The sequence below is a fragment of the Carassius auratus genome, chromosome 35 (assembly GCF_003368295.1).
Source record: "Carassius auratus strain Wakin chromosome 35, ASM336829v1, whole genome shotgun sequence".
NCBI lineage: Eukaryota > Metazoa > Chordata > Actinopteri > Cypriniformes > Cyprinidae > Carassius > Carassius auratus.
Window position 1 is genome coordinate 3,306,334 of NC_039277.1, and position 15,028 is coordinate 3,321,361.

At 37.9% G+C, this 15,028-nt stretch overlaps 1 protein-coding gene across 3 annotated transcripts; it reads right to left on the minus strand.

Annotated features, from left to right (window-relative positions):
- Positions 1-1,659: 1,659 nt before the first annotated feature.
- Positions 1,660-14,624, minus strand: LOC113054039 (SKI family transcriptional corepressor 2-like). Of its 3 annotated transcripts, none has more exons than XM_026219319.1 (10): positions 14,307-14,624; positions 13,099-13,168; positions 7,988-9,803; positions 7,397-7,460; positions 6,720-6,797; positions 5,220-5,282; positions 4,703-4,801; positions 4,397-4,464; positions 2,674-2,736; positions 1,660-2,184 (listed from the first exon to the last, which is right to left on the minus strand). In XM_026219319.1, the coding sequence occupies exons 3-9, from the start codon at positions 9,770-9,772 to the stop codon at positions 2,677-2,679; spliced, it is 2,217 nt and encodes a 738-aa protein (XP_026075104.1). In that variant the 5' UTR covers positions 9,773-9,803; positions 13,099-13,168; positions 14,307-14,624; the 3' UTR covers positions 1,660-2,184; positions 2,674-2,676. The 3 variants fall into 3 exon arrangements, with proteins under 3 accessions (XP_026075104.1, XP_026075102.1, XP_026075103.1); XM_026219317.1 differs by having other exon boundaries at positions 5,220-5,285; positions 14,307-14,623; XM_026219318.1 differs by lacking the exons at positions 13,099-13,168; positions 14,307-14,624 and adding an exon at positions 10,644-10,818 and having other exon boundaries at positions 5,220-5,285.
- Between the last annotated feature and the right edge of the window lie 404 nt (positions 14,625-15,028).

Here is a 15,028-nt window from a genome sequence, read left to right on the forward strand (position 1 = left end):
ATGTTGCTTCTGTGTTTTTAGATTTTTTTTCTTCAGATGTTGGTATATTATGATTTCAAGCATTTCATAAGTGTCAAAGGCTTTTATTGACTATTACATTAAGTTCATGCAAAGAGTCAGTATTGGCAGTGTTGATCCTTATTTTTCAAGACCTCTGCAAGCCACCCTGGGCGTCCTGTCAATCAACTTCTGGGCCACATCCGGACTGATGGAAGTCCATTCTTGCATAATCAATGCTTGATGTTTGTCAGAATTTGTGTTTTTTTTTTTTTTTTTTTTTGTATCAATCTGCCTTTTAAGGATTGAGCACAAATTCTCAATAGGATTAAGATCTGGGGAGTTTCCTGGCCAATGATTTAATATACCCAGAGCCACTTATCACTTTAGCCTCGAGGCAAGGTGCTCCAGCATGCTGGAAAATACATTGTTCACCACCAAACTGTTCTTGGATAATTGAGAGAAGTTGCTCTCCAAGGATGTTTTTGTACCATTATTTATTCATGGATGTGTTCTTAGGCAAAATTGTAAGTGAGCCCACTCCATTGGCTGAGAAGCAACCCCACACATGAATGGTTTCAGGATGCTTTACTGTTGGCATGACACAGGACTGCAGGACTGATGGTAGCGCTCAACTTTTCTTCTCCAGACAAGCTTTATTCCAGATGCTCCCAACAATCAGAAAGGAGATTCATTGGAGAAAATGACTTTACCCCTGTCCTAAGCAGTCCAATCCTTTGCAGAATGTCAGTTTTATCTTGGAGAGAAATGGCTTCTTTGCTGCCCTTCTTGACACCCGATTCTGGCATTCTTCACAGCAACTTAACCTCTCTCTTAGAACTTCTTGATGATCCAATAAATGGTTCATTTAGATGCAACATTAATCCTTGCCTGTCAATCCCATTTTGTGCAAAGCAATGATAACGGCACCTGTTTCCTTGTAAACCATGGTTAACAGAGAATAATGATTTCAAGCACGACCCTTCTTTAAAGCTTCCAGTTTGGTCCTCGTCAACACTCTCACCCGAGACACTGACATGATGTCAGCTGGTCCTTTTGTGGCAGGGCTGAATTGCAGTGGAAATGTTTTTTGGAGTGTTAGTACATTTTTTTATCTTTGCAATTAATTGCAATTAATCTGATCACTCTTCATAACATTCTGGAGTGTATCAAATTGCTTTCACAAAAACTGAGGCAGCAGACTTTGTGAAAATTAACATTTGTGTCATTCTGAAAACTTTTGGCCACGGCTGTACACTACTTTAACCGCTAAATAGTATTTTCCGAATTTAGACATGTACTGATCGCACCAAACAGATGAATCACATGCTCACTGTATTTGTACTCATTATACTCACTGAATCATATGAAGACACATATTTTCATACCTTATTTTTGAACCTTATTTTTAACCCATTTTATTTATTCATTTATTTATTTTTGCTGTTTTACAACAAAATTATTCTCTTTATTATTGCAGCATTTAAGTATATTATGTAGAAAATAATTCGTAAAATGGATGCAGTTATTAATGTAAACCCTAGAAATGCACACAAATATTGTTTTACAGCCTATTTTCGTACTATCACTCATTTTCTTTGTGTCAAGTGCCACTAGTAAAAACAAATAAATCAATAAAATAAAATAAAACATTGAAATGAGTGGTCTTTTTCATATGATAGACTTTTAATTATCCACATAAATAGTAGAGAAACTACAAGAACATATTTAAATACATTTGCATCAACGGTTAATAATAACAGTTTTAAACTTGTGTTTATGTCAATGTTGTATTTAAACAGGCAAAACAAGAAAGGTTTACACACTTTCAGATCGCTCATCAGCCACAGTACAGAGCAACCCGTTCCCTCCACAGCCTCCTTTTGTACATTTACAAGCTATAGCTAATATCATTGTACAGATTGCTGTTATCAATAAACAAGTGAATGCATGGGTAATAAATAAACTTAAATAAGTTCATAAATAATCAAAGTGGGGCTACTGTACAGGAAAATGTCAAATGAACTCTAAATCATTGGTAGATGCATTTAATGGTACTGTGTGTCAGTCAGTCCACGGATGCCTTTTGGTTTGATTGGAGAGATGGTCTGTCAAAGGCAGCGTTCAACATTTTGATCTGGACAAGAGGTTGCTTTCGTTGTGTTGAGATGTTTCAAACAAACTGACCTACAACATATAACAAGTGATACAGTCACAAAGACTTCTCAAAATAATCAAGAACATCAAAAACGTGATGATATATTTGTGATATTTACTATGGCCAATTAGTTATAACTACCAAATATTGCTACAAGTGTGATTGCATCTTATAATAATTGCTGTTAATAGTGTTCATCGTCTGGTTGACTATGTCTTGTATTCATTTTTCTGAAAGTTTCTGTCATGTGCACATAAACTGACAGTCAGCACTGATAAGCTACTACTAAATATTGTAGAAATTTAATTTTCTGTAAAGTTGCTTTGCAATGATTTGTATCGTAAAAAGTGCTATACAAATAAATGTAAACATGTGTTTACATTACTTTAACTCATCAAAATAAGTGAAGCAATTTTCAACTTGACAAATAAGGAAGTCTGTATTAAATAGAAATAGATTTGAGTGAATGCACACATCTATTTTTTTTTTTTTTTTGATGAAATGACTTTGATACTTACCATTTAGCTTTTGTTTAGATGTGTCCCGACCTTTTCTTTTCTAATGATGTTTGCATAGGGAATCTACGAAAAAACAAAACAAAAAAACACTATGGAATCAGTTAATACTTGGACTGCCCATCAACAATACAATATTTCTCTTATCTGCTTTTTTAGTGGCTATATTATCTATCTACAGAAGGGATGGCACAAAAAAAATTAATTAATGTTTTTAATGTGCTTAAATTTGACTGTTATAAAATCTGAGCTCAATATTTTTTTAGTCTCTTCTGCTCACAAAAGCTACATTTATTTGAAAAAAAAAAATACAGTAAAAACAGAAAAATTCTTAAATAGTTTTATAATTCAAAAGAACTGGTTTCTATTTCAATATATGCAAAAATGTAATTTATTCCTGTGATGTAAAGCTGAATTTTCAGCATCATTTCTCCAGTCTCCATGATGCTTCTAATATGCCGACCTGCTGCTCAGGTAACATTTCTAATTATATATGTTGAAAACAGTTTTTGCTGATTTGTATTTTGTATGGAAATTGTTAAACATTTTTTTTCTCATGATTCTCTGATGAACAGAGAGTTCAAAAGAACAGCATTTATTTGAAACATACATCTTCTGTAACATTATAAATGTCTTTACTTTCACTTTTATGAATATAATGCATTCTTACTGAATAAAAGTATTACTTTCAAAAAACACAAGCGCAATAGGTCACTTAAAGCTGCGGTAGATAACTTTTGACGCTCTAGTGGTTAATAAACAGAACTGCTTGCGTCTTGCGGAAGAACATCGTAGCCGGAACTACTTCTCTCTGTTTATGTCTATGAAGAATCACAAAGGTACTGGGTTACTCCGCCGCGGTACCCCTGAAGCAATCTAAAATAGTCCGAATATAAACACTTATTATAGGTGCACCCTAGTGATTCAGGACAAGCTAAAAACACAGTTTGGAAAATGGATTCATGGTGTACTCGCTTATTATATACATTTTTCTACATTTTGAACACAAACAAAGTTAGGGACCGCATCTCTGATTGGTTGTTTCTTACCGGGAGCGGTCTGCAACTGCAAATGGCAATAGGACACTGGGAGGAGCCAGAGGAGCTTGATTTTTTCACAGATTATCTGTCTCATATTCTACTGTCAGGACATAATGGCAGGTTTAACAAATATGTAAAAAAAAAAATATATATACAAAAGTTACCTACTGCAGCTTTAAAGCCGTTCTGTCTTTAAATGAAAAATACCCTTTCGCCGTGTGACTACATTTGCATATTCCCTTATATGTGCTGATGCAACACTAAAAGGAAGCTTCCATCTTCCAAACTTCATAATGCATTCATCTCTATAGTTTTGTGCGATACAGAAGTTCAGCTTTCAATGTGTCTTGCTGTAATCTCTCATATCTGCTCTCCCCTGGCTTGACGGATGATGTTGAACTGAGAGAACACACAGTGGCAGTCTGCCAGCATCATCCATGTGTTAAAACACAGATGCCCCAGTGATTGATGCCGCAGCGCTGTGCAATGTTGAACCAGCTCTAGACAACAAAAGATTGCCAGACACCAGACACTGCTGCTTGTCTTATATTTCTTCTTTAACATAGATTTAGCCTGCTTCAGCAGATTACTAATATAACAGAGCTGTATGTGGGATATTTATATGATTCAAAAGCTAATTAATCTTATGGGAAATTATGAACTTAGTGTCCAAGAAAACTCCTTACCATCTGTAACTGCTGCACCATTTCTTCCCTGTAAGCCAGTTCTCTCTTCATTTGGTCCTGAAAGTTATCTGTAGGATGGCCAAATATGGAATTAAACACAGTGGCATCTTATGGTGACCTGTATTCATATATAATCCCCTTTAAAATTATGTAATGGTCTAAAAGTGCTTTTTAAAAATTTTTTGAACGTTTTTGAATGTTTTTGGGCTTATTTTAGAAGTCGGTCATTATAGAGCTATACTTTGATTGACCAGAATTTTACATGCTAAATCGTGATGATAAAACTTGTGAAGTCAGGACACTTACGGAAAACTGGAAATGGAGAGCTGCCTTTCAGCGCGTGAAACTCCTGCTCCAGTCTCCTCCGTAAATCTATCTGTTCAAGGAGAACTTTCTGGAGTTCCTCTGAAGGACAGAATACACCATAAATCAAACGTTGGGTTCAGTAGGAGTTTTCAAAAGAAGTCTCTTCTGCTCACCAAGGCTTCATTTATTAGTATAAAAATACAATAAAATCAGTTAAATTGTGAAATATTATTACTATTTATAATACCTATTTCCTTTTTTAATATTTTGCAAAAAACAATTTATTCCTGTGATCAAAGCTGAATTTTCAGCATTATTACTCCAGTCAAATGATCATCAAATATACATTGCATACATTTCTTTTTATCATCAATGTTGAAAACAGTTGCACTGCTTTGATTACTACAAGGTTCAAAAGAAAAACATTTATTTAAACTCAAAAGCATTAATTCCCTTCAAATAAAAACCTTACTGACCTCAAACTTATCAATAGTCAAGTCTTTGCTTGCAATCTCACCTTTTTCCATGTTCTCAACATCCTTCTTGAGCGATACGGGGGAGTTCGAGTCTTGACTTTGGTCTGCTGAGCAGAAATAAGATGATTTTCAATATAAAACGCATTGCAGGCATCCACTCACGTCAGTTTCTATATTAAAGAATATAGAAGTTAGTCTGTTAGTTCATATTACAGACTGACACACATCATGCAGTTCTAACAGCGACCAGCAGATGTCACTCTAACAACAGGATATTTCAGACAAACATATTTGACTTACAAAGAATACAATGCTATTTTTCTGGGGTGAGGAAATGGCATTCATACATCATGAATATGGCATGGCTGCATATTTACTGTAAAGACATTATGCAATGAAAAAATATAATATATATCTGACTCCTCTAACAAAATATCTGATTAGTGCATTCAAATGCATTCATTGGAAAAGCCCTTACAATATTCCAATATCCTGAAATTGTGAAAACAGCTGAATTCATTAATGTTACTGCGCTACTGAATCAGGAAATTATTCGAAACAGTTTTGAATCGGTACGTCTGCACGGCATGTCCACCGCCGCCTGTGTTTTTGTGTCTAAATTGCAAATGGCTCAAATGAAGTGATCCAACACGTTGGTATAATCTTCCCTTCATTCTCCTCTCTCTCTCTCTCTCTCTCTCTCTCTCTCTCTCTCTCTCTCTCTCTCTCTCTCTCATTCCCCGTCTTGCCTCTTTAAGCCGAACCAGGCGTTCCTCATTTGGAAAGCGGTCTTGTTCTCGCTCTCCTCCTCTCTCTGTCTCATTTGACAAGCAAATTTGCAGACAGTGCCTGAGGATAACAACCTCGTTTGACAGTCAATTAACCGTGAATAGTCAAAGCCAAGGCAGTTTGCATTATATAAATGGAAAATTAGATTATTTTCCTCCCTCCCTCCCAAGAAACAGAACTATCTTTAAGACACTGCCGTTAGACTCTTCGGGAAAATCAGAAGTTTCTAATCACGTTTCCCAGCAGCCCCTCGGAGACGTTTAGCAATCAGGCAAAGGTGGTTTCATTTAATTTGTTTCATGTAATTTTTTTCAAATATATTGTATGAGGAGATCATTATCGGCTAGATGATATAAATGTTGCTATAGATGTCATAAAACACTTTTAATGTCTTTCTGACAGATAAAAGGCAATAAGCTATGATCTTTCTAATGGAAGATTTTTCCAAGCAAAAGGCAATTATTTCCGTCTGATATTGTTCAAATGGTGATTGTCACCTTCCTGGCGTTGAGCTGATTGTCTTGCTGAACTGTTATGGCTCCCTACAGAACACATTTTCCCAATGACATTCTGGAGAGAGCTGCTCCATTTTAAGAGTGAGGCGAGAGTATATTCCATCCCCTATCTTTTATATTTAGATTAATCCTAATATCCTTGCAGGGGTGGGCTGGCTGTGCTGCGCAAATGATTTCACTGCCCTCTTGCTGTAAGTGGTGGATGTAAAGCTGAGATAAAGTGGCGTGCGTTCTTACTTGGATTCTCACGCCAGTATTCAGGTGCCAATGTCTCCGTCTCTGGGACGAAAAAGCTGCTCTGCTCTTTGTTGTCATCTGAAAAAAAAAATAATAATTCAAATGTGAATGCATGTACACAAATGAGTTGTAAAGGTGTACAATTTTATTATTTTTTGTGAATTATCATTATTTTAAGAATTTATTTTCATTTAATTATTTAGTTAAAATATGTTTTAATGTGCATTTACTTTTACAATAATTATTGGTTTTAATATATATATATATATATATATATATATATATATATATATATATATACATACATACATATATATATATATATATATATACATACATATATATATATATATATATATATATATATATATATATATATATATATATATGTATATATATATATATATATATATATAGTAAACATTGTAAAAATAACTTCTATATAAAATCAAGTAATGCATGTAATTTTACAATAATAATTAGCTTCCATTGTCCTCATTTGTAAATCGCTTTGGATAAAAGCGTCTGCTAAATGACTAAATTTAAATGTAAATATATATATTGAAAACTAAATTAGTGCAAAAAACCTAAACAAAAGAAAATAATGCATGGAATAATCGAATTACAGTTTCCACATCTGCAAAGTTGCAACAGCATTAACTACATTCCTTTCTCACCTGAGATGGTGCTTTTGTTTTTGCTTGCGTATGCTGGCAGCCCATCGTCTCTGCTCTTGTGAGCCTGTGAGCATAAAACACCAGAGATGTCTGATTAGCACTGATTCATAACATCAGGCCAAAGGCTGAACATAGAGCAACCAAATATATCAGTCAGCCCACAGCAGAGACTGGATTAGCCTCGAAAATGACAACGCTGTTATGTTTTATATATGATCCTGATGTTTGTTCTGCTTTGTCATGCTACCGTGTTCCTTTATATAAATTAACGCACCAGCGACATGTCTGTGCTAAGCCTAATTGCTGAAGAATTCCCGTTTCGATTCCTGTCGCTCTTCCCGTTCTGTCTGTTAATGTAGTGTCAGAGGGTTAAAGATTAAAAGGGGCTAATAGGCAGAAGTGACAAAGGGGAGCAAACATAATGTCGCCATTAAACAAAACACGACTGGGCTTATTAGAAGGGATCAAAGAGCCCTGAATATTTCATTTCTGCAGGGAATACAGGCTATCAATCTTGTTATGCATATGGCCCCTGCCAACCAATGACACGCATTTAAATAATTAGTTAAAGTGCCTGGAGGGAATATTTACATTTCTGTATGCAGCGCTTTCCTCCAGCGAGTCGTGAACGGGGCTGGGGGCTTTGAGGATGGTGGGCGGACTGACAGCGAGGCCGGGTTTGTCCTCTGCTGAGGTCTCAGTGGGAACGGTTGGGAACGAGGGTTGTTCTTTGGCCTGATCCCCTGCACTGCTGTTGGGAAGCCCGCGCATGTGCAGGCCGCACGGCTGCTGTAGCGTCTGCGGAGGCGTCTGCGCCACACGGTTGGTGAAGTCCTCCTGTTCCTCGTCCTGTTTGGTCTCCACATCCACTTCCTGCTCCTCATCGCTCTCTCCGCTGTCGAAGCTGCAGCTGGTGCCAGGAGAGAGGTGCCTCTCCGGTCCGAAGTCCTCCAGGCTGCCGTGGAGCTTGGCGATGCTTTCCGTGTCTTTGACCACCGGCCGGAAGGCAGAGTGGTAACTGGCCTTTCTGGCTTGCAGCGAGGGAGCATCTAGCAGCTTTAACCAGCCCTCCGGGGTGGGTCGGAGGTCGGAGGTCACAGGCGGGCAGTCGCTCTCGAACAGCCCGGATCTAGGGTTCGTTTCCAAGCTGGCATCACCCTGTTCAGACAGATCCAAAAAGGCTTGTCTGAGGGACGGGCTCTCTGTGAGGGAAGAAAGGCCATTGGGTTGGGGTTGGAGGTAAGTGGGAACCGGAATACCCCCAGTTGCCCTCGGAGGCCAGAACATGCAGAAGGGCGGGTAAAAAGCGTCCTTGCGGCCGGGCCAAAGAAGCCCTGAGAGGCCGCTGTTTTTCTGTCCGTTTGTCGCCTCGCTGTCGTCCTTCTTCTGCGGGCACAGACCGAATGCTGGGAAGGTGTACGGGCTTGGGAATAGTGACGTAGTTGGAAACTTCTGCAACATCCCGAAACCTTTGCTTGGGACCGGAATGACCGGGTAACTGCGGGGGGCCTTTCGAGGCGAGAGGCTGGTGGTGTCCAACTCATCGTTGTCCTCGTACCGGCCTCTCTTCTGAGCCAGTTCTGGAGAAATCATGTGGGGCAGAACTGAGTTCATGGCCTTGACGGTGCCCATGGCCGAGCAGTTAGAGGACGGAAGTGCCCTCTTGCGACTTCCTCCGTTAAACATGGCTTTTACGTCCTCCCAGGCAAACAACAGGTCCTCCGCTGCCGTTTTGTCTGACAGTTTAAGGTGCCGACGCCAGGAGTTGAAGTTGGCAGCGTCTGGCTGTGTGTACTTGGCTTCGGGTGTGCGGTGCGAGTGGAAGATGAATTTGTTAGGGGAGAAGTACATATTACAGTAGGAGCACTTGATGCATTTGGCCCGGGAGCTGTTGTAGCGCGCCGGGATGAAATTTCCCCGGCAGCCCCAAGCGCATTCATGCGTCACGTCGAACGCAAAGTTGTCTGGCAGCTTGGGTGGTGAGTTCTCTCCCAGGAAAGACTTGCACAGTCGCTCTGCCTCTCGTTTGGTGATCATGCCGCAGCGGCGGGAGGAGATGGGCATGGCTCCCGCCCTCCGGAGGATCTCCAGCTGGACCGGGGTGCACTGCACACAGGTGATGCCCAGAGCCACTCGACGATTGTGGATCTCATTGTAGCTGTAGTTCTTTAACAGGGTGTTGGATATCTGAGCCAGGCATAACCGCTCTTGACTGTCAATCACCAGCGAGACAATAGGCACCCCATAGAGGATGACCTGTCCAACTTGGTTGGGCTTCAAGGAGGATCTTGGAGGCGTGAGCGGCTCCTGCTGAAATGAACTTGGTGGGGTAGCCATCACAATGTCGTTTGGTCCAGGCAGAAGACTCTTTTCCATTCTTTAGAGACCAGTGAATGGAGGTGTTTGTCTGTAAACACATTTAAAGTGTTAATTTAGCAATAAAAACAATGTAAAGGATTTAAAGAAGGAATTTAGTTGCATTATTGTATTTATGCACAGTATAAAGAATATTACTCTGATAATAGTTATTACCAGATGTGGCATAGTTATGGAATAGAAAACAGCAATCACCAACAATTGTACGTAACAACTTAGCACAATTACTGATAAGCTTTGTTCCCGTGTAAGACGCACATTGAGAGAAAATAAAGAATTCAAAATGATCGCAAATTGAAGAAGAGGAATATATATATAATTTAAAGAATATAATAAAATAAAATAAACAACTAAATCAGTGTGCCGGCAAAATGCTATTTATTTATTTGATCCCTTAAAGACTATGAAGCACGAACACGTTTTCCCTGTGTAAAAATGCAAAAAGAAAAGGCGTGTAATAATTATAATGCTGCGTAATTAATTAACAATATTTTTATAACTTTATGTGGGGAAATAACAATGTTGCGAAATTTGCAGACGGTACAAGCTGATTATTTTGTAGAATGTTCTTTTGGCCTCACCGTTATGTTACGAATATCTCATAAAGAATATAGAACCCCGCTTTTTATTTGTTTTGTTTAATGTAGCCTATATAGTAACCCAATATTAGACAAATAATAATTATAATAATAATAATAATAATAATAATAATAATAATAACAGGCTTATAATAATTGACAATAAAAATGTGTTCCCCCCTTTCACTTTTTTTTACTGTTTAAAGCCAGTCACTTTAAATGTCTAAAACCTAAACTAAAACAATATGTTTTAGACGGACTCGGAGACGATTAAAAGTTTGTATTTTTCTTACCTCCGCCCGCTGTCGGAGATGTCCAAACGCAACAGAATTCAGATCATGTCGCAGCCTATTCCACATACGACACTAAAAACTCGCCTTCAAAAACGATCAGCGCGAACTTTATAAATACACGCACGATAAATGCCCAATACAACACCAGGCTCGTTTCTCGGGTCCCGTATCAGTAGTAACAGTAGTGGAAGCGTCTCTTATTGCCGGAGCGCGCGCGCTGTGAGTGATTGGCGTGGCTCTGCCCCTCTGAAGAGCCAATGACGCTCCACTGACTGCCACTCAAACACACTAAAGAGAAGCCCGACAGCAGCCTGGAGTGCACATCTGAATTAGGGGAAAAAACACCCGAGAACCAGCCGTGTATAATAGCACATAGAAGAAGAGATATTGCTTCAGAAATACATTTCGTTACTTGAACATATAGGCTATAACGCGCCGAAAATATGTAGGCTAGCCTAAACTAAAACATTTACTCACATTTATAATAAAGATTAATCGCACGTTATTTTATAGGTTTTATTAAAACCCGAAACTAACGAAACTAATTCTAAACCGAATGTATAACACTGATATGATGATGTAAAATAAAAATAAGAAATGTAGCCTAAGGGTTTTTTTTTTTCCCAATATGTTTTCCTCCGCTTTGAGAATCCAATCCCACTAGTTTCACTATTTAAGTCGTAAAAGCAGCTCCGTCTGAACTATTTTAAAGGTGAAGAGCAGTCAGGTAGGCTAGATTTTATTAATGCGTTATAATTTCGTTATCAACAACACCTGCATCGTCACACACTGAAACTGTCCGAGCTGTCACCCCATATTGAGCCAATTTCCACGCGTTCATAAATCAAGCGAAAGGGGACAAATGTCGGCATGTCGTTTTTTTCATCATCATGAGGGATGTGCGTACTGAATCGACCTCAAGTGAGAATAAAACTAATCGTTTGATGCCGATGACGCGTTGTCCGACAAAGTGTCTCATCAATAACATTTTTATAATAGCAGGTGCATTATTGATCCGAATTTGAAAAATTACTATTAGGCTATGTTAAAAATGTCACCATATTTTATTTTTCTACAGTAGAAAAAAGGCATTTGCTGCAAAGACTGCTTGGTTTTTATTTTAAACGTCGGAGTTACGAGTTATCATAGAGATGTTGTAGACATTGCACGTAGGCTAATTATAGGAATATTGTGACGTTTTCATTTCGCCGTGATAATAGAATTAGTACAAAAGGTCAAGTGTTTGGAAAAGCCCAGTCAAATTGACAGGAAAGAGAGGGTCCCATCTGCAGCCCCCTAAACCTCATTTAGATCCCATCCCGCTGGCTTTTGTCTCCCAATAGGAGCAATACGACCCCTCATCCCATTAGGAATATGATAAAAAAAAAATATGATATGATACACACACTTTAAATTAATTGGTAGCACAGTAGAATAACACTCATAAAGTTTTCAAATTAAAAATAAATAAATAAAATTGAACACAGATCAGTTGAACTATTGAAAGGGTTTATGTTTATTAGACTGCTGATGATAACTATTCATGCTGATATAGGCCTTAAATCATAGCTCATATCTGCCTGATGCATTGAAATTCGTCTGTTAACCCTACTGTGAAATTAATCATGCATTTAAAAAATTACTTATGTGACCTGTCGGGGTCAATACAGAAGAAAGGGGGGGGGGGGGGGGGGCTAATAGCTACAAGAACAGGACATTACACACCAAATCCATCATCTAACCAAATATACCTCAGGCAAACTGTAGTGTTTTAAAAGCAAATGTCTTCACTTTCCAAAACAGGTTTACTTAAAATAATCTGTCTCTCTTTTCCTGGCTGTAAGGACTCCTTTCTGACCTATAATTGTCATGAACAGAAAGTCCCACAGTACACTGCGATCTAAATAGGCCTAGATACACTGTCCTACATTATAATCCTTATTTAATGCTGGAGGTCTATCAGAACATTGCAAGACTAAATGCCGGTGCGTCTGTTAAGACTTATCAAGCAATTCCATTTAAATACAATCTGATCAGATGTAAAGCATTCGTAGATGTTTCACCCTCGATCGTTTGGTCTTTGACTGCAGACATGCATGAAATGAAATATATGCAACTTGCATATAGTTCAATATGCTGGCTTCCAGTAGTCTATAATGGACACCGTATATATTATTACTGTAAGGTAATCAGACTCCTGGCATGGTTTGATTGAACACTGATACAGAAGACAGTATCAGACAGGTAAATAGGGCTAGAGGTCGATACAGTGTGGTGCCACCCACCCACTTCATGGTATTGTGGAATATGCACATAATAGATGCAAATAGGTGTTTTAATTAATTTAAACTTTCCTTTAACAATCTGGTATTAAATATGACTAAACAATAAATAAACAATCATTCTTTCAAACATCTTCGATATTTTGTGTCAGCGTATGTTGGTGCACATGTACCTTATCCAAAGCTCAGGAGAAATGTGTTTTCTAGCTGTTTTCAGCTCACCTTCTGCAACATCAGTCAATCCTGAAACGGTAAGAAACATATTTTAGCCTTTAACAGTCATAAATTACTGATTTGTTTAGTGTCCTTCACGCCTCACCAGAGCTTGATTGATAGCTTCATTCGAGTTCATTAAATTATAATAATCTTTTGTAACGCTAGTTACCTTACACCATATAGTAGCCTATAGTATAATATTTGCGATAATATTTAGGATTATTTCTGGTTGAAATCAACGAATGACATTAAAACAACGAACCACTTTAGAAAAGCCTTAAGCTCCTCCTATTCATTGAATACTAGATGTAGGTAAAATAAAATAAATAAATAAATCGGAATATTACCTGCCATCATAGTGCTTGTTTAAGATGTTTTATTTTTAATAAGAATTTTTCGTTTAAAAACTGATCCGACAAATAAATCCACGACAAATCAAAACAGCTGCCTTTATAGAAACCTGCTGATATTATTTTGTAGCATAATAGTAGTCAGTTGAACATCTGGCAATAGGTAATTGTCTACCCGTGATTGTCTACTAAAATTTAGAAATTAATTATGAATTACCGCTTTAAATGTTTAAGTAAAATTAAAGTTATTAAAATTTTTAATCTTTAATGATCTGCGCTTTTTTCGGCAACCTTATACTGAATTAGCTAGGCCTACTATCTGAAAAACGAAAAATAAATAAATCCGAGTAGAAACGACCGATTTATTATTACTTTTTTATCATTATTATTATTATCACTATTTTTCTGACAAGTTACGGACGATGTTGAAACATTTTAATGAAATCATTTTTAAAATGTAATTTGTTACAAAACGATAAAGGTTCTTGAACGAACACCTGAGCCCAAAAGTTCAGAACGAACCTTATGTTTTTATATGCTTTTTAAAACCAATATATAGATGGGTTTGACAGACATATACAAATGTTTTCAAGCATGAATAAACACCCAGAAGACAGAAAATAGTATAAACATGAAATACTATTAACTTATGTCGATGTTGTAGCCTACTTTTTTTCATATAACAAACAAATAAGAAATTAAACGTAGGCTTATATCACATTCAATCGCATCTATCCAGTCATTAAAGGCGTTATTGTGTACATGACACGATTTTGCAAACTTTAAAAAGGCATTCAGAAAGCTACAGCTCTTACCTGCACGCGCACCGTGCACGCGACAGCCGCGCTGCTGCTCGCTCGAGGTGACGCTCGCGCTGCTTGTCTTTTGTCAGATATTCCGAGTAAGAGCTTTAGCGGTCCAGCTCTGTGCTGACAGTGAACCGATGCTGCTGTGCTCTACTGAATCACTCTGCGTCATGGAAGCAAACATACAGGCATCTGCTGCGCGTTGCTCTCGTGCTCTGGAGACGAGCTTGAGAAATGTGCTCATCGCAGCCAGTGCTGTCACTGAACTTCACATCCCAAACAATCCCAAAGAGGTGGGGCTCTTTACAGCACGAGGACATGTTAGATCTTTCCTGTCTGAAAGTTGTGAAGGAAGGCATCTGAAAATTCTCGCTGTTCTCGATGAGATCTGAAAACTGTATTCCTTTGTCATGAAGAATGTTTCACAGGAAATAGAAAACAAAGGCATTTGTCATTTTTGCACACTCTGGGGAATTATACCTCTTTATGGAAATGTTTGCAATTAAGTTTTTCATATGCAGGCCATGCTAGTTGTCACACTTTCTGATGGCAAGTTTAGGTTTGAAAGTCAAATTATGACTTACCCTTTTAAAATATTAAAATATTATATTGAAAATTAGTGATCTTTTCTGATAACATGCTCTGAAACACAAAGACGGCCATCTGCATTCTATAATTAAATGTCAAAAAATAAATAAACGAAGCATGCAAAAATGATCTTAAATGCAACT